This window comes from Plecotus auritus (genome assembly GCF_963455305.1).
Source record: "Plecotus auritus genome assembly, chromosome: 1".
In the NCBI taxonomy this organism is placed as follows: Eukaryota; Metazoa; Chordata; class Mammalia; order Chiroptera; family Vespertilionidae; genus Plecotus; species Plecotus auritus.
Window position 1 is genome coordinate 71,065,787 of NC_137770.1, and position 26,053 is coordinate 71,091,839.

The 26,053-nt window shown below is 40.3% G+C and overlaps 1 protein-coding gene across 11 annotated transcripts in view; it reads left to right on the forward strand.

Annotated features, from left to right (window-relative positions):
• ZNF106 (zinc finger protein 106) overlaps positions 1-26,053 on the forward strand; it is a 63,883-nt gene that overhangs the window by 18,513 nt on the left and 19,317 nt on the right. For 2 of the 11 annotated variants that reach the window (XM_080650094.1, XM_080650097.1), the window contains 8 exons: positions 2,781-2,842; positions 10,587-10,787; positions 13,526-15,664; positions 17,705-18,335; positions 19,948-20,017; positions 21,637-21,791; positions 21,876-21,936; positions 23,331-23,648. In XM_080650094.1, the coding sequence (XP_080506220.1) occupies positions 2,781-2,842; positions 10,587-10,787; positions 13,526-15,664; positions 17,705-18,335; positions 19,948-20,017; positions 21,637-21,791; positions 21,876-21,936; positions 23,331-23,648 (3,637 nt within the window). Of the gene's footprint in view, positions 1-2,780; positions 2,843-10,181; positions 10,529-10,586; positions 10,788-13,525; positions 15,665-17,704; positions 18,336-19,947; positions 20,018-21,636; positions 21,792-21,875; positions 21,937-23,330; positions 23,649-26,053 lie in introns of those variants that run through there. The other 9 variants (XM_080650101.1, XM_080650100.1, XM_080650098.1 and 6 more) reach the window with 6 other exon arrangements.

The following is a 26,053-nucleotide window of genomic DNA, read 5'->3' on the forward strand; positions in this document are numbered from 1 at the left end:
GTTAGTGGCAAATCAGTTGTATTTAGAAGGGGTCACATGTAAAGCTGTCCCCTCCAAATGAAGCATTTGTAGAGGCAAGAGGAAACGATGGTCATCTTTAGTAAAATTGCTATTTAAGGGAGTATTTTGAAACACAGCCTGTTTGTCACTCTGTAGTAGATAACTTGAATTAAGACTAGCATGTTAGGTTGTTGTATACTTTTTGACAAATGAACTGTACCTAATGAAAATCTCAAGGCACTAGATATTTACAATGTAGCATGCTATTTGAAATATTGGCTTTGGTGTCAGATCTGCCAGGGTTTGAGTCCCAGTTTGACCACTTGATTATGACTCTGAGAAGACAAGAATGGGAACATTTTCACATTTACCCCTTTAATGCCTAGCTCTGTCCTTGATAATAAGCACTTGGTAAATGTTTGCGGAATAAATAAATTAGCTTCTCTGCATGTTTGTGTCTTTATGAAATGAACTAGAGGCCTAATGTATGAAATCCGTGCATGGGTAGCATCCCTAGGCCTGGCTGGTGATCAGGGCCGATCTGTGGGGCGACCAGTGGGGCGATTGGGGGGCCCTGCTGGCACCTGCCTTGGCTTGCCTGGGGCCTGTGGGCTTAGGGTAGCTCCTGCGTTGAGCATCTGCCCCCTGGTGGTCAGTGCTCATCATAGCGACTGGTCGTTCCGCTGTTTGGTCAATTTGCATATTAGGCTTTTATTATATAGGATAATACTCCCTCAGCAGTGTTTTTTTTTTTTTTAATATATTTTATTGATTTTTTACAGAGAGGAAGGGAGAGGGATAGAGAGTTAGAAACATCGATGAGAGAGAAACATCGATCAGCTGCCTCCTGCACACCTCCTACTGGGGATGTGCCCGCAACCCAGTTACATGCCCTTGACCGGAATCGAACCCAGGACCTTTCAGTCTGCAGGCTGACGCTCTATCCACTGAGCCAAACCGGTTTTGGCTCTCAGCAGTGTTTTGCAGTTCAAGTGAGAAAATGTTTGAGGCACTTAAGCACAGGGCATAGCTAATAGCAATACTCAATACAGTTAATAATATATGTAAAAGCCATTCTCTAAATTTTTTAAAAAATTGATTTCAGGGAGAGGGAGAGAGATAGAAACATCAATGATAGAGAATCACCAATCGGCTGCTTCCTGCACGCCCCACACTGGGGATCAAGACTGCGACCGAGGCATGTGCCCTTGAGTGGAATCGAATCTGGGACCCTTCAGTCCGCAGGCTGATGCTCTATCCATTAAGTCAAACCAGCTAGGGCTTATCCAAAGCGATCTATAGATTTAATGCAATCCCCATTAAAATACTAATGGCATATTTCACAGACCTAGAAAAAAAAACTCTCCAAAATTTATATGGCAAACCGGCTAGGGCTAAAAGCCATTCTCTTCTTATGGCATACTGGCTATATAATACTTTGGCATGGCAAAGGGATAGATATTTACAGCTTTTTTAGTTTTTTGAGGTATGTGCATATACATGTGCATGTTTTAAAGTGGAAGCTCTTCCCACAGATTTAATTATCTTCCCCAAAAGGGTGGATACAGAAAGGGGAGAACCTAGTAAATTTGGAAACTTTTCTTTAGAACCAAACAAATCAAATAGGGGCAGCAGGCAGTGAAGATGAAGGCTTGATTGAGCTGCTGTGTTCAAAGTATTTATAAAAAGTTCATGATCAATCATAGAGAAGTTCTGTTATATCCATAAGTTCTGTCTAGAATTGATGTAACCATCTGTTCATTTAACAGATATTGAAAATTATATGCCAGGCCCAGTCCAAGACATGAATATGAGTTGTAACTTACTTTTGAAAAACTTTCACTTGGGTGGGGAGAGTATGTAGAAAAGTAGTCATATAGTTGAGAATTTATATGATTTCAGAGTTTTTAAAAAAATAAACTTTAGTGAATTCCTTTTATTGGAATAGAATTTAACCATAATTTATTCTTTTTAAAAATATATATTTTTGAATTTATTTCAGAGAGGATGGGCGAGGGAGAGAGAGATAGAAACATCAATGATGAGAGAATCATTGATCAGCTGCCTCCTGCACTCCCCACACTGGGGATCGAGCCCACAACCCACAACTTGATGTGCCTTGACCAGGAATCGAACTTGTGATCTCCTGGTTCATAGGTTGATGTTCAACCACTGAGCCACACCAGTCAGGCTCACATAATCTATATATATAAAAGCCTAAGCAACTGAATGATCGAATGACCAGTCGATAGGTTGCTATGACACGCACTAACCACCAGGGGGCAGACGCTCAATGCAGGAGCTTCCCCCTGGTGGTCAGTGTGCTCCCACAGCCAACCTCCTGCAGTCCCTCCGGCCGACCGGCTCCGATAGGGCTGGCTGGCCAACCTCCCACAGTCTCTCCCCCCAGCCGGCCAACCTCTTGCGGCCCCAATCAGCCCTGTGGGCCAGGCCAAGGGACCCCACCCGTGCACGAATTTGTGCACCAGGCCTCTAGTTTATTCATAAAGCTTTTGTCTTCTAAAAACAATATACTTCCTAACCTTTTTAGAAAGCCACTTATATGGGCCTTTCTTTAAAATTCCTTTATTTGAAAATAGAACATAGCTAAAGAAATATTTAATAAGGAATTGATTACAATATTGAATTGAAAAGAGTAACCACAAACACTTTTGACACTAGGAGCTTGAGTCCCTATTGTTGATTGAACATGAACAGAGGAATTTTTTTTTTCACAACACAATCCCCCTTAGTTTAATCTGCTTTCTTTAATTTTGAAGGAGATGGACGAACACATGAGGAGCATGTTGCATCACAGGGAACTTGAGAACCTGAAGGGCAGGTATGGGAACCGCTGTCTTCCATAAACTTCTGAATGTGGGGGGAGCTGAGGACGATGAGACCTGTCAGCCTGTTTCATAGTTATCCTTCATAAATGAATATTATCTTAGGGCATACAACTATCTTTTAGGATTAATAACAAGTACAATAGATTTTTTTGTCATTCAAAAAGATGAAATCTTTGTGCATCTCAAATGTGTAGAATTCACAGCAGCTATAGTAAGTAGATAATAACAAAGGTGCATTGGAATGAGCTAGCAAGCTTTGTCATTCCTACACACCAGCCTTGCAATTAGGACATTTTATTGCATGCAATAAACCTTTAGTGTTGCTAGAATAGTCTGAAAAGTCCAAAGTCTGCTAAATAGTACAGAATCTCATTAGTGTAAGATCAAAGTGCTGTTTTGTGATATAAGGCTTGAGGTGTTTAAGGAAAGAAAATCTAGTAAGTAAACACCTTTAAAAAATTAAATGTAGCATATGTGTGTATTCCATTGTCATTTTTCTCTTCTATGGTTCCTTTTTCTGATGTTTTCACTTTTGTGAATTTGATATTTGAAGGCAATATGAAACATAAACATTGGAGAACTGAGAAATATTAATTATATTTTACTAGAGGCCCGGTGCACAAAATTGTGCATGGGTAGGGTCTCTATGCCTGGCTGGCAATCAAGGCCAATCAGGGCCTTTCTTCCCCGGCCTTCCTTCATTCCGTGCCGCCCCCTGGTGGTCAGCACACGTCATAGCGAGTGATTGAAATCACGGTTGAACTCCCGAGGGGACACTTTGCATATTAGCCTTTTATATATGTAGATTCCATGCATAATAGTTACAAGCTTTGTTCAGATGCCAACCTAAGCCATTTGGAGTTATATGTATTTTAAGTAATACAGTTTTAGATTGTGTGAGCAAATTAATATGTGATTAAACTTTCAGCAGCTGTTTAGCATATGAGTGGAGTTTTCCATTTACTGTGTGAAGGTTAGGTCTTAGCAGCAGTATGAGCCTTTCACTCTGTTTTAGCGTGGAGAGCCCTTATAACCTTGAATATATATCATCTTTAACTCATTATTATTGGGAACCTATGAAATAGTCAACTTTCAACTATATATGGGCTATCTTAATTACTGAATCCCATTTCCAACAAACTTCCTTCAGGAATTCATCTTATTCTGAGCTATTTGCCTGCCACCTGACTATATTATAAAATAAAACAAATGAGGTCAATAAATCTAGTCATTAGGAGAGAAGTTGATTTTATTGGTAGATTAAAGCCTATTAAGAGAAACCAAGATGGCGGCATAGGTGAACACCTGAACTGCTGCCTCGCACAACAATTTCAAAACTACAGCTAAAAGACAGAACGGACATCATCCAGAACCACAGGAAAGCTGGCTGAGTGGAAATTCTACAAATGGAAGGAAAGAGAGGGGCACACGGATTCTCAGAGGAGCTGCAAAAGGCTGAGGTACGGAGACACGCATGTGGAGAGGATGGGTGGCTGAGTGCCTGGCTAGCTTTCTCTAGCAGGAGAGAGATGGAAGCTCCCGACTGCATTGAACCCCAGTTCCGACTGCACTGAACCCCAGTTCTGGGCGAGACCCTGCGGTCCCAGACTGTCCTGGGGGGAGTCTGGACTGTCGGGAAAAGAAGAACACACGGAAACTCACGGGAGCCGCGAAAGGCAGAGGTCTGGAGGCGTGCGTGCAAGTGTGCACAGAGAGGACTGACTGCTGAGTGTGCCACTGGCTTTCTCTAGCAGGGGGAAGATGGAAGCTCCCAACTGCCTGAACTCCAGTTCCGGGCGAGAATCTGGGAATCCAGATTCATTGGGGGGAGAAACTGGACTGTCTGGCAGCAGGTGAAACTCAAGGGCGGCTTTCTCTGAGGTGCTTGCAGCGATTACCGAGGGACACTGAGACCCAGGGGCCTCTTAGGGCAGGGCTGATGGGAAGCCAAGGCTGTCTGCTCAGCCCTGAGACTCCGCCCCATCCAAGCTGAGCACAAAGGCTTTTGCAATTTTGCAAGTCTTGTCTCATAAGAGTGTCTCCAGCACAGAAGTTGTCTTAGCGTAGACACAGCTGATCCTCACAGCCAATTGGCCTGGAGGTCAATTCCTGCCAGTGATACCAACAGCAATCAAGACTTAACTTACAACAAGGCTGTACACACAGTCCACAAAGGGGTGCACCAAGAGTGTCCACCTCAGGTAACTGGGGAGGCAGAGCACTGGGCCATATAGGACACCTAGCACACAAAGTTACTCTACCAACTCAGGGAAGCAGCGAAAATGCAGAGACAAAGAAACATCACAAACGAAAGAAATGGAGGAAAACAAATGACTGGATATAGAGTTCAAAACGACGGTTATAAGGTTTTTCAAGGATATCCTAGAAAAGGCCGATAAATTTAGCGAGACCCTCGAGGATATGAAAAAGGACCAACTAGAAATTAAACATACACTGACTGAAATAAAAAAATATTATACAGAGACCTAACAGCAGACTAGAGGAACACAAGAATGAAGTCAAAGATTTGAAATACAAAGAAGCAAAAAACACTCAACTGGAAAAGCAAAAAGAAAAAAGAATCCAAAAATTTGAAGATAGTGTAAGGAGCCTCTGGGACAACTTCAAGCGTACCAACATCAGAATTATGGGGGTGCCAGAAGAAGAGAGAGAGCAAGATACTGAAAACCTGTGTGAAGAAATAATGACTGAAAACTTCCCCCACCTGGTGAAAGAAATAGACTTACAAGTCCAGGAAGTGCACAGAACCCCAAACAAAAGGAATCCAAAGAGGAACACACCAAGACACATCATAATTAAAATGCCAAGGGCAAAAGACAGAGAATATTAAAAGCAGTAAGAGAAAAACAGTTAGTTACCTACAAGGGAGCACCCATACGACTGTCAGCTGATTTCTCAATAGAAACTATGCAGGCCAGATGGGAGTGGCAAGAAATATTCAAAGTGATGAATAGCAAGAACCTACAACCAAGATTACTCTACCCAGCAAAGCTATCATTCAGAATTGAAGGTCAGATAAAGAGCTTCACAGATAAGAAAAAGCTAAAGGAGTTCATCAACAACAAACCAGTGTTGTATGAAATGCTGAAAGGTATTCTTTAAGAAGAGGAAGAAGAAGAAAAAGGTAAAGATAAAAATTATGAACTACAAATACATATCTATCAACAAGTGAATCTAAAAATCAAGTGAATAAAAAATCTGATGAACAGAATAAACTGGTGAATATAATAGAATCAGGGACATAGAAAGGGAGTGGATTGACAAGTCTCCAGGAAAGGGGTGTGGGGGGTGCGGGAAGAGACTGGACAAAAAGCGTACACCTATGGATGAGGACAGTGGAGGGGGGGGGAGGTAAGGGCAGAGGGTGGGGTGGGAACCAGGTGGAGGGGAGCTATGGCGGGGGGGGAAGAGGAACAATTGTAATAATTTGAATAATAAAGATTTATTAAATTAAAAAAAAATAAAGCCTATTCAAAGATCACTAATCAGTTATTTAAAACATTTAAAAAAGAAATTTTGATTAAGATTCATGTTCATAATCAATACAGAATCATACATAGTAAAAAAAGTAGAAGTCGTCAACACTCCCAACACCTCTTAAGCCCCAATTCCTACTCTCCTCTTAGAAGAAAGTCAACAGTTCAGTGTATATCCTATCCCAGTGGTTGGCAAACTCGTTAGTCAACAGAGCCAAATATCAACAGTACAACGATTGAAATTTCTTTTGAAAGCCACATTTTTTAAACTTCTTCTAACGCCACTTCTTCAAAATAGACTTGCCCAGGCCGTGGTATTTTGTGGAAGAGCCACACTCAAGGGGCCAAAGAGCCGCATGTGGCTTGCGAGCCGCAGTTTGCCGACCACTGTCCTATCCAAACCTCTTTCTGTGTGTATACATAGATTTATATTTAGCTATAACACACATTTTGTCTTACTAACATAACTGAACCACGGCCATATATGTATTATTCTGTAACTTGTTTTTCCTTCCTCCAATGGAGAATTTAACTGCCATGGAGAATTTATTTACCATTTTGTTATTTGGAGCATAGTCAAATAAAGAGAAAGCATTAGAAGTCTCTGAGCAGACAATATAAATGTCTGCTTTAACACCCAAACTCTTCTTATTTAAAGGAGAGCACTTTAATACTTATGTACTCTCTAGAGGCCTGGTGCACGACATTCGTGCACTGGGGGGGGGGGGTCCCCGGCAGTCAGACATCCCCCAAGGGGTTCTTAGCACTGCTGTGGAGGCGAGATAGTCTCCTGCCTGTGCTCACCAGCTATAAGCCCAGCTTCTGGCTGAGCAGTACTCCCCCTGTGGGAGTGCACTGACCACCAGGGGGCAGCTCCTGCGTTGAGGGTCTGCCCCCTGGTGGTTAGTGCGCATCATAGCGACCAGCCATTCTGTCGTTTGATTGATTTGCATATTAGCCTTTTATTATATAGGATTATATAGGATTATATAGGATTTTTTAGATACAATGCTAATGTTATATATGGTTATAACAAATAGTTATCAATTATTATTTATTTTTCTTTTTATCATCAGTTTGTGATTTTTTTCCCCCTCTGAATTTCATGTTTAAATGCTGACTTTCTGGTGTTACAGCTTCCTGTTTTTTTTTTATATTTGTATCACTATAACTTTCAGTTGTGATCGGGTTAAAAATGTAAAGAGCATATTTTTTAGGGTTTGAATGCTAGCTTGATTGAGAATTAAATAACTTGTCTTATTTGGTTCATAATTGTGGACATCTGAAGCATTTCCTTATGTTTTTCCTAATATACTTGTTCAGATGTGTGGCCTGACAGTAGTTTCTATGGATAGATGCTATTAAAAAGGCACAGCCCTTTGTTTATCAACCAGCTGTTGTGGCATAGTTAGAGCAAGCTTAGTGAAGAAAAGCTTACGGCTAGACTATCTTAGGCTTTGCCTTTCGCACACGAGAGGAAATGGGGCGGTAACAGGATGAAGCTAATTTTGGCCCTTTGCACACCCTGAGGATAATTTTTGCCTTTATTAGTCAAGAAGTAAAGCAGTACTTTTCCCCAAGAATTACTTTATATATTTATACAAAGTAATATTTTAACTGGTTATTGATAAAGTCTCATTATTATGATTCTATTTAATTTGCTGTTAACTTTTTAAAACATGTGCTTTCCCAGGCACCATCTATGGAAGCATGAGTGCATATTGTATATAGAATATGCTTGTCTCCAGACACAGATATGTTCTAACTTTTAAGACTTGTGGTTGACCTACTCCATTCTTTCCATAGATAAATATGGATCCTCTTTTCTCTTTTTGAAGTTTCTTGTAAAGCTTATCTCTCTCTTCTTTAAACTAGATTTTATTTATAAGAAAAATGTTAGCGATTTCTGTTTTTTGATAACTTGTTTCCATTGTTAATTTTTATGTTGCCTATATCCTTCTGGGCAGGATCCTTAACGTGTTTTTCTATCGAATAACTTAGGAACCATGGTTAATAATTAGTTTTTGCAAGGAAAGCAGAAGTGTTTTAAAAATCTGTGTTTAAGTGTCTATTACATTTCCAACATATGCTTGTGCTTCAGAGATTGCAGTGTGTGGGTTTATGAATATGAATGTTTATTTTTAACAGAGTTAAATACTGCCTGCTTTACACTACATTCCTTAATATTATAAAAAGTCATTGTGGCCTTCCAGTTATGTCTTTAAAGAGAGAGGGATTTCGATAGTTTGGACATGAGGAAAATTGTCTGCATTTTAGAAGTAAGGCTAAAATCAGGGATTTTACTTAAGAATGCCTTTTAGAATGATGTTCCTGGTACTGCAATATACAGGTTAGCATTCTGTAAGCTTTTAGATAGAAAAGTAGACTAGAACATGTTCCATAATTTTAGAGAGTTTAAAACCAAAAAAACTTTCTAACCAGAAAATTCAGTTGATTTAAATTTTTGTTATAATATAAACTATGTATTCTAGTTAGTTACAGTCTTCAGAGACTTCTGATGCTGCCATTTGGGATGATTTATATTTATATATTTTGAACTTATTTCCATGTTGCTGTGAGAAAAGGCTTGTTTTCTGTTACAAGTTAACATTCACTTTGAAAGCTATCTTAATTTTAACTGCATGAGAGAAGAGTATGGTATCCCTGATAAGTTGGAGAAAGTTGAGGATTATTCTTTTCTAAGTATATAAATGTAGTGGAAAACTCTCGTGAAAACAGTGTATTAAAGTTCCTTGAGGATTAGAAGGAATTATAATATTAATATTCAAGGTAATCAGGTAATGATATTTTCAGGGAACCTGGTTAGAACTTATTAAAATGAATCTTAATGTCAAAAACTATATCCAGAGCATTTAAGATTACAAAGCCCAAAAAACTATGAATTTTCCCCATTTTTCTGAGGCGTTTTTTATGATTCTTATGAAGTAAAATAATAGTGTGTTCTTTGTTTTTAAATTTACTGGGCATAGTGGGCATTTTTTGTTTATATTTTGTCACCCTAGACAACTTGTAGCCATCTACTTAGCATGGTGCCTAGAATTTAGTAGTTGCTCAATAAGTTTTTGTGTTTTTTTTAAATGAATGTTCAGGTGATTTGTAACTAGTAAATGAAGTACTCAGTTTTGAAGGTCTCTTCTGGTTAATTGATATGAATTCTGCCATGTCTTGATGGGTGTACGTGAGGGGAAGACGGAGTCGTGTATATACATAGTCTGTTTTACCAAAGACAGCATGTCTTCTGTGTTCAGTTGTTTGTTTTTTTAATAGATTGGTATAGGAAATGTAAAAGTATCACTAGTGTAACCCCAACACAAACGATAAGAGTTGAGTTGTTTCTTAATGACCACATAGACAGCTGAACCATCAAGGGATTTCAGGATGCTAAAAAAGTAGTTAAATTATTCGTCTCCTACAGCTTCTTGAACTGGCCAAGGATGAGCTTTACCAATGTGTGTGTAAAGTAAAAGAAAAAGTCTGCTCAATCAATTTCTTAACTAAGAACTTGGTTTTGCTTCTCTCTAAATTGAAACTTGAGAAAAACCATTTGCCTAGCACAGCTGTTGACTTCCTACAACTGAAATGCTTTCCATTCCCTTTAAAATAAGCCCTTCTGATGCAGAATGTAGATCACATGTATCATTCAGACCAAAAAAGTCTGCTGAGACTACTCTGGTCATTTGCCCTGGGTCCGGAATCTTCACATTCCAGGCAGGGCTCCAGCTGTTCGATTTAGTTACCCGGCTGGGATTGGCTATGCTGCCTACTCTTTTCTCCACCCCTTCACTTTCACTGGGAGAAAGTTCTGGAGCCAGATATTAAATGGAAGTGCTGTCACCAGGCTTCCTGAGTGCAGCTGGCACCATGGGTGTGCTCCAGAGCAACTTCTGTTTGCTCTGAGCCCCCTACCCTGCCTCCCCTTTCACCATGTTTCCTCTGGCAAGATTTTAAGTACAGCAATTCAAGAAGATTTCTCCTCCTAAACGACATTATTCTGAAGTGTACTGCCTCTTGATTGCTGGAAAAGAATCTTAAATTCATTTAAAAAGTAAACTATGAACAAACTCATTAAAAGGGATGAAAGGACTATTGAAATTGATTAACACTAATTTTCCACTGTGCCAAAGTGTGCAGTGTCTTTCAGAGGAAACTATAGCAGATCTGGTGAGTGTGCCATGCCAGTGGGGAGAATTGAATGCCCCTCATCTCCCTCTTTCCCTAGGGACAGCAGTCATGAGTGCCGGGTGTGCGGGGTCACAGAAGTGGGTCTTTCCGCATATGCAAAGCATATTTCTGGCCAGTTGCACAAAGATAACATTGATGCCCAGGAAAGAGAAGATGATGGAAAGGGAGAAGAAGAAGAAGAAGATTATTTTGACAAGGAACTCGTTCAGTTAATAAAGCAAAGGAAAGAACAAAGTCGGTGAGTAATGATTTTGATTAAAAAAAAAAAAGCCTATCTGAAATAGGAGAGTAGAGAATACGTTTTGCATTTCCATACTTGTCAGCCTATAGCATTCAATCTTATCTTAGTTGTAAAGTTTAGCTCGAAGTTGCTGTCTTATACATAAAAGGGCAGTGGAATGCTTTCTTGAACTCCTGTGCTATTTGCTTAAAAAAACACACCTCAGTGTTGTTCCTACATAAAGCTAGCTATTGCTGCTACATATCTGAAATTTTTACCATGTTGATAACTCTGTTTAGGACTATTTTTATTAGTTCCAAAGTTTTTGGTTATTAAAGAATTCTTTTTATTTGATATCCAAATTTTCTTGTAGAAAAAGTATTAGTATATAAGCTTCATATGACTATTTTATATAATATTCTTATTGCATCCCTTAGGAAACACTGTTTTGCTTAATTGAATTAACATGGTGCTTCTACCATATTTGATTTATCGTTTCTTGTTTAAGTGCTTTAGTAAATATTTATTGAATAAATTTATCGTTTAAATTTGACAAGATCATTTCAGCAGTGTAAGTTTTCCTGCTTGTACTACTTAATTTCATACCTACATCTATATTAATGTATTAGGCTGTTTGTTATATTTTAACATTGCTCATTTGTGGTCTAAATACTTTAATTATTGAAGCAGAAATTTTCAGATATGAGTAAAAGAGAGAACAAGTTATGAGATGGGGTAATTTTGCAAGTCCTAGGGCAGTGGTCGGCAAACCGTGGATGTGGCTCGCGAGCTGCGGTTTGCCGCTCTGTTGACTAATGAGTTTGCTGACCACTGTCCTAGGGCATGTTGAGAAACATTTCAAATTCTAAAAAAAATTTTAGAGATCCTTCTTGAGTAATAGTTATATCTGGTCTACTTTTCATTTTTAGTTAGAGGTTTGAATGTAAAAAGAAAGTAATTTTTACTTTATATGTTAAATGCTTTTTGAACAAGTTCTTGAAGGAGACTTTCTTAGTTTTAAAATGTCATTGGTAACTTGGTTCTTTAATTGTTCAGTCCTTCAAATGACATTCTCACTACTTTCAGTGTAGCTGTACTTTACTCTTGTTTTAAAGTGTTAGAGTGCCTCTAGGAGACTAACTTCTATTTTGGTTATTACACTCTTGTGCCATTGTTAGCTTATCTGTGTGAAGATTAAACATTGTTAGAGGGTAAAAGAGCCTCTCAGTGAATTCATGTTACAGGTATCTTCTAATTATTACAGTTAACTTCTAATCTCGAAGACATTAGAACCTTTTAGAGCCAATTAGAGTCAGTACTGAGCCTGGCCTACATGGCTCCGCGGTTGTGTGTCGACCTATGGACCAGGAGGTCACAGTTGGATCCCGGCACATGCCTGGGTTGTGGACTCGATCCCCACTTGGGGATGTGCAGGAGGCAGCTGATCAATGATTTTCTCTCATCATTGATGTTTCTGTGTCTCTCTCCATCTCCCTTCCTCTCTGAAATCAATAAAAATATATTTTAAAAAATAAAGTCAGTAATGAGTTTAAGATTCATGTCAAGTTCATAACAGGGAACCCAACTATAGAAACTTTGTTTTGGGATATTCGTTCTATCGAGGCCTAGTGGCTGAGAGTGGAGACTGACTGCCAAGGTCCAAATCTCTGTTATACCACTTACTATTCTGTGCTCTCTGGACAAGTTACTTCTCTAATCCTCGGTTTCCTCCGCTAAAAAGTAGGAATAATAAGAATATTTGTTTCAGAGTTGTGAAATTAAATGAGATAATTTATATAAAATGCTAAGCATTAAATGCCTGACAATTAGTAGGTACTCAATAAATTTTATCTAGTATCACTCAATTTTTTTGAGCACCTTCCATATGCTAAGCACTATGCTAGGCGTACCATAGGGCAGTGGTCGGCAAACTAAGGTGGCTCGCAAGCCATGATTTGCCGCTCTGTTGACTAATGAGTTTGCCGACCACTGGGATAGGGGCTTAATCACAAGGAACAACAACAGCCTGTAATCATTGGAATCGAGAGCCTAGGTCAGTGGTCAGCAAACTCATTAGTCAACAGAGTGGCAAACCGCGGCTCAGCTGACCACTGCCATAGGAAGTTTGTAGAGGATATAATTTTACACATATTCCTGTGATGTTTACTTAAATTTAATCACATTTCTGTGGGCTCCTTGTCTAACATGAATAGTTCATATAGCCGTAGCTTCTTTATAAAAACCTCTAGCACATGGAACGCCTTATAGCGCTTATTGTGGGTGCTGCTTATTTGTTTTGTGCTATTTTACTCTGTGACCTTATTCTATCAACTAGGTTGTAAGCCCTTCAGGAATAGGAACAATGCATAGAAGTTTTCATTCTCCACTAACAGTCATTGAAAGTGTTTATTAATGAACATGATTATACATAGTAAAATCTTACCATTTAAAATAGGTTAAGAAACTGGGGTTTTTTTCCAGAAAGAACCAACAACTGGAGAAATCATAATATTAAGAGCAGCTGAACTTAAATTGTATTAATTATGATAACTAACCATAGCTGCAAAATATAATTGGTTTTATTTTTAAAATGCTGGCCCTGGCCAGCAACTACTATTAAAAATAAAAATGGACTCTATATTACAAAATAGTCTAAGTAACAGGGGAGGGAGGTCGAGGGGAAGTTTGGTGGGTTATGCCTTTAAAGGAAGTAAAAGAATTCCTTTAAATAAGTAATGGAAAACTTTTTCTTTCAGACAAGATGAACCTTCCAGTGGCAGCCAAGAAATAAAGTCTGATGACAGGCAGCTCCAGCGGAGACGAGAAGACAGAATTCCTTACCAAGACAGAGAAAGCTACAGCCAACCAGCATGGCATCACCGGGGACCTCCTCAGCGGGATTGGAAGTGGGAGAAAGATGGCTTTAGTAATACTAGGAAAAACAGCTTTGCACATTCTTTGAGGAATGGTGCTGGACCAAGAGGGTGGCATAAGGGTGTTGCAGGAGGCTCCTCAACTTGGTTTCATAACCATGGTAATTCTGGAGGTGGTTGGCATTCGAATAATGGAACAGTAGATTGGAATCACAGTGGTACAGGAAGGAATTCCAGCTGGCATTCTGAAGGAACAGGTGGCTTTTCCAGTTGGCATGTGAACAGCAGTAACGGAAACTGGAAATCCAATGTACGTAGTACAAATAGTTGGAATTACAGTAGTCCTGGAGACAAATTTCAGCCAGGCAGAAACAGAAATTCTAACTGTCAAATGGAAGACATGGCTAAGCCATGGAACAAGAAATCCAAGTCAAACAAATACAATCAAGAGAGATATAAATGGCAGCGGCAAGAAAATGACAAAGTTAGTACAGTTGCCACATACAGAGGTCCTTCTGAAGGATATACAAGTGATAAATTTTCTTCACAAAGCTTATTTGACTTCAATTTTGAGCAGCCAGAAAGCCAAAGCACTAAACAGACAGAGACCATAGCTTCCAAAATTGGTGGGAAGAACAGCAGTGTCGCAAGGGAAAAGCACCGTCGCTGGACTCCTTACCCGTCCCAGAAGGCTCTGGATTTACAGTCAGGAGGGAAGGACATTACTGGGAACAAGTCAGAAATGATAGATAAGCCTTTCTTTGATTTTACCTTAATCCAAGGGACACAAGTGTCCCAAATTGATGAATCAAATAATTCCCCAACATCAAAAACACAAAAAGAAACACATACTGGATCTCTTAATCACAAAGCCACTTCTGACTGCATTACAGAAAAACCTGAGCAAGCATATAACTTAAATAAGATGCCATCATTAAAATCCCCACTTCTTCCAATTCCAGTCACTAAATCAGTCCCTCAAAAGCAAGATTCAAAGAATCCCTCAAAAAACACCAAAGCGAATTATTTTTTTCCTGGAAAACATTCAAATTCCTTAAACAAACACAAGGGGGAAGACAATCATGGCTCTTCTTACAGGTCCAAATTGCAAAGTTCATGTCCTCGTGTTTTAAAAGGGAATAAAAATAGATTTGGCACTCAGAGGGAATCTGATGAAAATTCAAGTGATACACTACAAAAAGCCAAAGAGGTGCTACAGTTTCATGAGTCATTGCAAGATCCGCTTCTTAGCACTTCTAAAAGGACCAGGAACTATGAAAAAGCAAGTAGGAATGTAGAAGAGTCTGAAAAAGGATCTTTGAAGATTGAGTTTCAGGTACACTCGTTAGAAGATGAGAGTGATGGAGAAATACCTGAGGTGGAAAAGCATGGAACAAAAATTGGAACCCTGGGTTCTGCAACTACAGAAGTCTTATCCTGCAGCACTCAAAATGTTGATGAGAAAGAGGGAGAGCGCCGAAACCTGAAAACACCTAGAAAACTATCCACTTCCCCATGTGAGTCAGTGGTTCACCAGAAAGAATCTGAGTTACAAATGACATCTGTAGCCAGTCCACACTCTGGTTTACTACTGGACTTGAAAGCCTCTCTAGAAGATGGACAGGTTGATGAGTCCGTTAAATCTCATGTATCTTACGAAACAGAGGGCTTTGAGAGTACTAGCTTGGATGCAGAGCTTCAAAAGAGTGATATAACTCAGCCCTCAGGCCTTCTCCTGCCTGAACTAAGTAAGCTGGGCTTTCCTGCGTCTCTCCAAAGAGACCTCACCCGGCACATTAGTTTGAAGAGCAAAACTGGAGCACACCTTCCTGAGCCAAACCTCAATAGTGCTCGCCGCATTCGCAATATTAGTGGCCATCGAAAGAGTGACACAGAGAAGGAATCTGGGCTCAAGCCAACCCTGCGGCAGATTCTAAATGCATCTCGGAGAAATGTCAACTGGGAACAGGTCATTCATCAAGTAACCAAGAAAAAGCAAGAGCTAGGCAAAGGCTTACCCAGGTATGTGCTGCTTTTCAGTATCCATTTCTCTTCAAGTTTACCCTTTGACCCTGGTCAGGAGAAGAATTCTTGTTACATTTAATTAAATGTTTGCAAAAAATATGTGTGCCCTGGCCTGGTAGCTCAGTTGGTTAGAGCGTCGTTCTGATACACCAAAGTTGTGGGTTCAATCTCTGGTCAGGGCACATACAAGAATCAACCAATGAATGCATAAATAAGTGGAACAACAAATCAATGTTTCGCTCCCTCCCTCCCTCCCTCCCTCCCTCCCTCCCTCCCTCCCTCCCTCCCTTCCTTTAATAATCAATTTTTTAAAATGTGTTGTGAATGTCGGGTGTAACTATCAGAGTGCTGCTACTCTATAACAAATGGAATAAAGTGTTTTCTAGCAGGAAATTTAGGTTAAAAAGAAGCACACTACTTCTAAGAAATGAGCTGAGGACATAGTGAAAAAAAAAATCAGAAATCCTGCACTTTGGTTTTAGGGGCCAGAAAGTAACAGCATTAAGAAATATATAAATCTGCCGAAACCAGTTTGGCTCAGTGGATAGAGCGTCGGCCTGCGGACTGAAGGGTCCCGGGTTCGATTCCGGTCAAGGGCATGTACCTTGGTTGTGGGCACATCCCCAGTGGAAGGTGTGCAGGAGGCAGCTGATCGATGTTTCTCTCTCATCGATGTTTCTAGCTTTCTATCCCTCTCCTTTCCTCTCTGAAAAATATCAATAAAATATATTAAAAAAAAAAAGAAATATATAAATCTGATTCTTACCTGTACATCTCCATTGAGTGATGCAACTTTACGTATAACAGTTCTCATTCTCTTTTACTTAGAATCTTTACCCTTTTGTATTTACTCTGGGCATTATACGTGTGATCACAAAGTATTTCTTCTTAACTACTTGTGTAATAACTTGGCTAATCATCTGATGTTGAGGCCCGAGACTTTCTGAATGGTAAAGTAGCATTCAACAGATTTGCTACTTGAACATCATCCTGCTGATTACAGTTACATTTCTATCCTTATTGAAATAATGTATTTATTGTACCCCCTTTTCCTTTCCCATAACTTGTGAGTGTTGAGATTACAAATACAGGCAGTCCTCGGGTTACGTCGGACTCGACGTATGTCGTTTTGTGGTTACGTCGCCATCTCCCATTTATTTATAAAAAAAAAAAGCTCTGTCATTTTGAAGTATGTACATATGTGCTTTATGTTTTTTTATTATTTACCACAAGAAAAGGTCAGGAATTGTTGTTTCTTTTAAATTTTTTTTTACTGTTTCACTTCATTACGGCTGTGTATGTGCCATGTGAGTGACGTAGGTGCTTATGTAAGTGGGTTCCGACTTAACGGCGAAAATCGTGTTACGTCGCACCGTAGGATCGGATCTCCGACGTAACCCGAGGACTGCCTGTATAAAGCTCTGCCCTGGCCGGTGTGGCTCAGTTGGTTGAGCATCATCCTGTGCACAGTTCAAGGCAGGGCACATACCCAGTCGGGTGTGTACAGGAGGCAACTGATCGATATTTCTCACATTGGTGTTTCTCTCACTCCTTCCTCCTTCTCTCTCTAAAAAATCAACAAGACATATTCAACAACAACAAAAAACAAATATAAAGTTCTTAGTATAATGTCTGACATTAGTGAATGCTTTATAGACATTTCTGTTTGTTTTGGTTTGTTTGTTATTAAAATTATGTAGTTGTTGGTTTCAAGCTAAGTGTCCGGTTGTCTGGTCGGCCATTAAATAAAAACCTCAATTTTTACTTTCTCATATTCTCATCGCTGTATACTAATCTCTAATTTAGTAACAATCACTAATTTAGACTTCTATCTGTGTCTTGCTTTACAATACTTACAATACAGAACTCACACTGGTTATTCACGTAAAACTCTCAGACTAAGCTCCTCGCGGGCTGAACCATCTCCTTTATGTTTGTCATTTCAGTGCACAGCAGAGGCTGGAACACAGAGTGGTGCTCCCTTCTCTCAACCATGTTGGGTTTATGATTTCTTTCTTTTTTTCTTTCTTTCTTAAGGTTTGGCATAGAAATGGTGCCTCTAGTTCAAAATGAACAAGAGGTCTTGGATTTGGATGAGGAACCTGATCTGTCCAATCTAGAAGGATTCCAGTGGGAAGATGTGTCCATTTCTTCATCTCCTGGATTGGCGAGGAAAAGAAGCCTTTCTGAGAGCAGTGTGATCATGGACAGGGCGCCTGTGTATAGCTTCTTCAGTGAGGAAGGTGCAGGCAAAGAAAATGAGCCCCAGCGGATTTTTTCACCTACTAACTCATTGAGGGCTGCACAGAGTCAAAAATCAACCGTGGGCCTTAAGCAGGAGGTGACACCTTTGGCTGCCTCCCTAAGAACAGGTGGAAGGGCTGAAAACGTTGCTCCTCGAAGGCGGCACAGTGCACAATTACCCTCTGACTGTGCAAAATCTTTGATGCATTTGACAAAAGACCTGAACAGCCAGGCGAGTTCTGGACCACCTTCAGAGAATCCGAGTGCCAAGGAGAGTAATGGAGAAGGAAACTCTTTATCATCATATGCATCCTCAGCTCTTGCAGGCTCCAGTTTGGCAGATGCAGGCACAGATAGTAGCTGTACCTCTGGTGCTGAACAAAATGACGGTCAGAACATTAGAAAGAAACGAAGAGCCACTGGAGTGAGTATGATTCCCTGTGTCTTTTGTAGAACATTTTATGTGGTGACTTGGATGTTGTAAGGAAGATTTAATGGTTTAATTTTCCTTGGGTGTCTAGGGTTGTGGTTCTCCCTACTCTGGCATAGAAGACTTGTGAGGTTCTTACTCTTACTTTCAGATTATTCTACTGGTTTCTTTCACTGAGTAATTCTACTAAGTTCAATGTAATTGAATATGATTGTACAGTACTAGGAAAATATGAAGTCATCTCTAAAATTAGTCATCAAGCCAGTCATTTTTATATCACCTGACAAGGAGTAAGCCACATCTTCAGCTGTAACTTTATCTGTTTCCATGATGCATTCTGTACGGCTGCTGAAGAAAGGCATTCTAGTCTTGCCTTCAGAGGGCATGCAGGCTTGTTGGATCTAGTAGTTTCAGGCTTAACACCAAGTTTTAATACTACTGGAGTGCATCTATATAAGCATAGTCTTAGAAATATTTGTAGTCTCTGTTACTCTATCTTTCGTACTTCATTTATCCAGCATGGCCTTTCAGAATCCGTTCCTTCACTGACACCACTTCTGTTCTGGCATCTCTGTTGCTAATATTGCTTAACTCTTTCAGAAACCTTTTCTGAAAAGAAAGAATTGTGACGGTAATACAATCTGGAATCTAGCACTGTGAGAAAATGGGCTATTTCCTTTAATATTGAGGCAATCCTATATAATAAAAGCCTAATATGCTAAGTGTCCGGTTGTCTGGTCGGCCATTCAACCAATCAAAGCGTAATATGCTAATGATATGCTAAGGCTGCTCAACCGCTCGCTATGATGTGCACTGACCACTAGGGGGCAGACGTTCTGACCAGTAGGTTAGCTTGCTGCTTGGTTCTGGGCTGAGCGAGATGGGCTGGACACACCTTGGAGACCTCCTGTAACCCCCCGGCCCCGATCATGTACCAGTGGGGTCCCTCGGCCTGCGCCCTCTCACAATCCAGGACCCCTCGGGATGTTGGAGAGCCGGTTTCGGCTCGATCCCGCAGGCCAGGCTGAGGGACCCCACTGGTGCACCAATTTGTGCACCAGGCCTCTAGTATAATATAACAGAGCGAATAAGGGCTTAGGCTGTAGGCCTGGATTCAAATTCCAGCTCTACCCCCCTTTGAGCTAGATACTGTAGTTGGGTGAGAGATTGTTCTATGACAAAGCCAATATCTTAGGGCTTGTCTCAATAGACTCTTTAGCTTTTCATTGTAAATATTTTATTGCTGAAATTTAAAGTAGAAACTGTGCCACTATGAAATCAGATATATGTATCACTGATTTTGTTCATGCTTCTAGGTCTTGCTTTACCAAGGTATGAAATGCTTTGCCTCTGCCCTGTGGGGTTTAATACCTCTAAAATGCTAAAAAGGTACTTGACCTTAGATTTTAAAAAAAATCATACGTATATATTTATTCAGCTAATATTTTAGTTCATATCATGTACAGGAGACTTTGATTACTATCCTGTTAGTGATGGTAAGAATATTGTATGACTATCTCAGTACTAATTCTCCCCCCCCCCCCCCCCCCCCCTGGATAATGGCCATTATATATTTAATATTATTCAATTTTCTGTATTTCCTCAGGATGGATCTTCTCCTGAACTCCCAAGTCTTGAGAGAAAAAATAAAAGAAGAAAAATTAAAGGAAAGAAAGGTATAGTGCAGAATATTCTGGCAGAAGGAAATTGTTCTTTTAGCAATTCAGCCTTTTTACTACTTCACATAGTATAGTTTGTGGTTTTCAAACACTGATCGCCCATTTATTACTATTTTTTACACTTTTGTTGTCTTGCTTAGTGCATGCAAGTTTGATTTTCTACTATATACATAACATACAGTTGCATCTGTAGGAGAAATACATGATGCCACATACACCTGGAAGCTAAAGTTAATATATATCTTGGACAAATTGAGTTCAATATAAAAACAGAAAGTCTCATTGGGCCTTTTCAGTGGGATAAAGAGGAACAGGCCTTCAGTAAATTTTTGTCCATTTTGGTCATTTATCCATTTCTTTTAGTCTCCATTTTTTATGAATCTTGGTTGCTTTTCTCATGTGAAATGAGGAGAGAAGTTTTTAAGGTGGCTCACTGACTGATATGCTTCTCCAATGCTTGCTTTACACTGACCCTAACTCTGATCCAGTATGAGAGCTAGTGCGGGAAGTGATTGAAAGAGCCTTGGGGGATTGGATGTGATGTGTAAGGTAGGAGTCAAGCATGACCCCAGTTTCTAGCTGGGGCAACTGTGTGGATGATGGCATCATTTGTAGAGCTAGAAAACTCCATGAGGAGCAGGTTGAGAATAGAGGAAGATGATGAGTTCCCTTTTGGATCCCTTGAGTTAAAGGACTGGCTGGTGTAGCTCAGTGGTTGAGTGTCGACTCATGACCTTAGGAGATCACAGTTCGATTCCCGGTCAGGGCACCTGCCCAGGTTGCCGGCTCGATTCCCAGTAGGGGGTGTGCAAGAGGCAGCCAATCTCTCATCATTGATGTTTCTATTTCTCCCTCTCCCTTTCTCTCTTTGAAATCAATAAAAACATTTTATTTATCTATCTATCTATTTATTTATTTATTTATTTTTAAAAAGGACCTTAGAGACACCTAGGTAGAGATACCAAGTTGGTAGTTAAATATATGGGTCTGGTGTTTAGGAAAGAGGTCCTGGCATATTGAATGGGGAAAAGACAAACAAAGATGACAAATACATATAGTAGAGCATTTTATTTAAAGTAACAAAAAAGTTTGATTTTCTACTATAGTAATGGAAAAGTTTGCTATAGCTCCTTCAGGCAGATTTCTCTAATTAACATAACTATGTTAATTAACAGACTAGAAAAATATGGATTGGGAGGAGAGTGCAAGCAGAACAGATCTGGGGTCCAATCTAAACAAAAGCCCTGGGTGAATAGTGTGGTAGATAAAGGAAGAAAGGCAAGTGGAAACTGCAACAGTGGATTTGCTTGGGACAAAGATTTCACTGGAAGGGTAGTGGTGGAAAATGGTTATTAGGAAGATGGTACCATGTGGTGGTACTCCTGAACTTTTGAGGCACCTTCATCTTACCAATTCTCACTTTTGGTTTCCCGTTCTGACAGCAACTGGCTTGACTATATGATTTGTGAGATTCAGTGCGTCTCTGGTACTATTGGGGAGAAATAAAGGCTTATTCTGGATACTGATGTAGTTCCATGTTCTGAGGAGCTATATTATTAAATAAATACTAAAGAGGAGTCTCCAGTATTAAACAAGGCTATGGTTTCTTTTCGCAGAACGTTCTCAGGTCGACCAGCTGCTGAATATTTCTTTAAGGGAGGAAGAACTAAGCAAGTCATTGCAGTGCATGGATAACAACCTTCTGCAAGCCCGGGCAGCACTTCAGACAGCTTATGTTGAAGTTCAGAGGCTTCTTATGCTCAAGCAGCAGGTAACAGCAGATGGAACATTTGATGAAAATGGATAATCTCTCAAAGTGGATTTGAAAATTCATAACAAAATACTTTATTTTTAGATAACTGTGGAGATGAGTGCACTGAGGACCCATAGAATACAAATTCTACAGGGATTGCAAGGTATTTGGATTGGGCCCTCTGTAGCTTGTTATTTTTTTTCTCTATAGAGGGGAATTGAAACAGTCATTAAAAAATCATATGATTTCTCTCATGTCTCTTTGGTTTCATTCTTCTGTTGATAGGTCTGTTAGGCTGTACATCCATCCCCAAAATGCTTAGCAATGGAGACAGTATATTACAGAAGGAGCCTTGGCTTAGGAATCAAAACACCTGGATTCAAATCTTGTCTCTTCTATTAGTATCTATACTAGAGGCCCGGTGCATGAAATGTGTGTGGGGAGGGGAAGGTGTCCCTCAGCCCAGCCTGCACGCTCTCCAATCTGGGACCCCTCGAGGGATGTCCGACTGCCCGTTTAGGCCCATCGGGATTGGGCCTAAACGGGTAGTCGGACATCCCTCTCACAATCCAGGACTTCTGGCTCCCAACCACTCACCTGCCTGCCTTCCTGATTGCCCCTAACTGCTTCTGCCTGCCAGCCTGATCACCCCCTGCCAGCCTGATCGACGTCTAACTGTTCCCCTGCCAGAACAATTGCCCCTACCTGCCCTCTCCTGACAGCCTGGTCACCCCTAACTGCCCTCCCCTGCTGGCCCACTCACCCCTAACTTCCCTCCCTGCCAGCCTGGTCGCCCCTAACTGCTCTCCCCTGCCAGCCCAATTGCCCCTAACTACCCTCCCCTGCCAGCCTGGTTGCCCCCAATTGCCCTCCCCTGCAGGCCTGGTCCCCTACAACTGCCCTCTCCTGCAGGCCTGGTCCCCCCCATCTGTCCTCCCCTGCAGGCCTGGTTGCCCCTAACTGCCCTCCCCTGCCAACCCGGTCACCCCTAACTGCCCTCCCCTGCAGGCCTGGTTCCCCCCCAACCAACTGCCCTCCCCTGCAGGCCTGGTCCCCCCCAACTGCCCTCTCCTGCAGGCCTGGTTCCCGCCCCAACTGCCCTCCCCTGCAGGCCTGGTCCCCCCCAACTGCCCTCCCCTGCTGGCCCGGTCACCCCTAACAGCCCTCCCCTGCTGGCCTGTTCGCCCACAACTGCCCTCCCCTGCTGGCCTGTTCTCCCACACCTGCCTTCCCCGGCTGGCCATCTTGTGGTGGCCATCTTGTGTCCACATGGGCGCGGCCATCTTGTGTGTTGGAGTGATGGTCAATTTGCATATTACCTCTTTTTATTAGATAGGATGACCTTGGATAAGTCACTTAAAATCTGAAAAATTAGATTATTAATGCCTATTCTGTCTATAGCCTTGGTGGTTTTATAGATATATGACAATCTATTTTGAAGAATTAGGAGAACCTTTAAATTCTTGTATAATCTTTAAAAATACATATTGGCTAAGAAACAAGTGACTTTTCAGATAATATTTTTGCTTTTGTATGTATGTATGTATTCCATTTCAGAAACATATGAACCTTCTGAACGCCCATACCAGGTTCCCTGTAGCCTTACACGAGAACAGAGGAGCAGTAGATCTCAAACATCTGCTGATGCCACGCTGCTGCCTACTCCCTTCTTCCCAGTTTTTCTGGAGTCTCCATCATCCACAGGAGTCCCTTGCCAAGTACCCACATCTCCTACTTTCCAAGCCTATGGCAGTGTTCCTGCTCCGGACTCATCGATTCAGATTAAACAAGAACCTATGTCTTCTGAACAAGAAGATAATGTGAATGCTGTGTCACAAGGCTCTCCTTGCAATGTGTCCAAGGAATTACTGCAAGGTAATAGTATGTAAATTTTTCTCTGATTTAAGGGCAACCCTGTAATGGGCAATTTTATATCAGTGATGTAACATTGTGCTTGTTCATTAAACTGAAGTTAATACAATTAATTTTTCTTAAGGTTTTCTTCATTCAGGAGAATTATTTAAATATCAATAACTTTTCCTTAATTTTCTCTAATATAGAATTACTGATTTGATTTTGTATTAGCACCTAAGAAGTTCCATTTATTAGGATTGGTGCAGAATTATTTAGTTCTGGGGTGATAAATAAGGTTGATGATTTCAGTCAGATAAGATATTTTCTCTGAATTTCTTAGCACTTGACTGTCTTTATCACCTAAAGTACAAGCCAGGGTTAATATAAACCTGAGAAACCAGGTAGCCATGATGAAAGGTAGAGGGGGCTCTGGGGTTTAGAATCATCTAATAGGAACGTGAATGGTTTTGAGAAATAGCCAAGGTTTTTAGTTTTAGTCTTTACATAAAATAACACTCACTTGGTTACCACTTGAAAATAACTTGTGAGCAACTTAAAATATTACTTGAAATTTGCATAGCCACAATGGTGCTATATTAATAGTTAAGTAAAAAGTAAACAAACTGCCATTGTGTGATTTCTTAAGCCAAAATAAAAATTCTGAAGAATTATTCTATTTCTCTACTTCTTGAAACACTAATTTAGATATCTGTATCAAATGTATATTGTCTTTCATATTGAATTTTGTTACTTTTATATGGGTGATATTTAGTGTTTTCTTTAAAAAACTAGTAACAAAGAATATAGTGATCTTTTAAACTAATTTTTAAAAAACAACTTTAATTCAATTTTTTTTTCCTGATTGTAAGACTAATTTATGTTGCCCTGGCTGGTGTGCTCGGTTGAACGTCCTCCCATGCACCAAGAGGTTGCCGATTCGGCTCCTGGTCAGGGCACATGTCCAAGTTGCGAGCGTGATTCCCAGTGGAGGTGGCGATTGATGCTTCTCTCTCTTATTGATGTTTTCTCTCTCTCCATCTCCTTCCCTCTCTCTCTCTCTTTCTCTCTAAAATCAATTTAAAAATTTAGGAATAAAAAATCCTCTAATTTATGTTCATTGTAAATAATTGGGAAACTAGAAATCTAAATATGTTATATGTATAGGGTGTCCCCCAAAAATGTATACACTCACCTAATTTTCACTCCTTTTCAGGTTTAACTGATTTGAAGCCAGACTAAGCTTTGACCAAAGAAAATTTATCCTAAAGTGACACTAGACTTTTTTTTATGGGGATATATAAAAGTTTACGGTACAAAACCAGCAACAGTCGACGGATTGAGGGTGCACAAATACCGAATGAAATGATTCTTGATGTTTGCGATTCCATTGCTTAGCGTTATCAGCAATGCCTGGACCAGAACTGTCATCAGTTTGAAAACAGGCATTAACAAAAAAATTATTCATTTCTGTAGATTCTTTTAAATTTTGAAAATGAACTGTATGTTAATAAACACTGACTTTATAATCATTCAAAGTGTGTATACATTTTTTGGGGACAACTTGTATTATTTGTTTTTTTTATGATATCAGAGTAGGGAAGGATTTTATTTATTTTTTAAAATATATTTTATTGATTTTTTTATAGAGAGGAAAGGAGAGGGAGGGAGAGAGAGTTAGAAACGTCGATGAGCCCTCGACGGTTTGGCGCAGTGGATAGAGCGTTGGCCTGTGGACTGAAGGGTCCTGGGTTCGATTCCAGTCAAGGGCACATGCCTGGTTTGCAGGCTGGATCCCCAGTAGGGGGTGTGCAGGAGGCAGCCAATCAATGATTCTGTCTCATCATTGATGTTTCTATCTCTCTCTCCCTCTCCCTTCCTCTCTGAAATCAATAAAAATAATAATATTAAAAAAAAAGAAAGAAAGAAACATCGATGAGAGAGAAACATCACTCAGCTGCCTCCTGCACACTCCCTACTGGGGATGTGCCCGCAACCAAGGTACATGCCCTTGACCGGAATCGAACCTGGGACCCTTGAGTCTGCAGGCCGACGCTCTAGCCACTGAGCCAAACCGGTTAGGGCAGGATTTTTAAAAAATGTTTTTTATTGATTTTAGAGAGAGAGGAAGGGAGAGGGAGAGAGAGAGAAACAGTGTGAGAGAGAAACATGGATTGGTTTCCTCCCATACACCCACCCCAACCAGGGACCAAACCCACAATGTGGGTATGTGCCCTGACCAGGAATCGAACCGGCTACCTTTTGGTGCATGGGCTAATGCTCATTGGCCAGGGCTTTCAGTCTTTTTTAAAATCTTACATGTTTGTGTGTACATGTAGACTTTATACAAAGGACAAATTGTAGTCTGTTATAACTTGGCTTTTTTCTATTTAATATGTCATGATCATTTCCCTGTGTCATAAAAATAA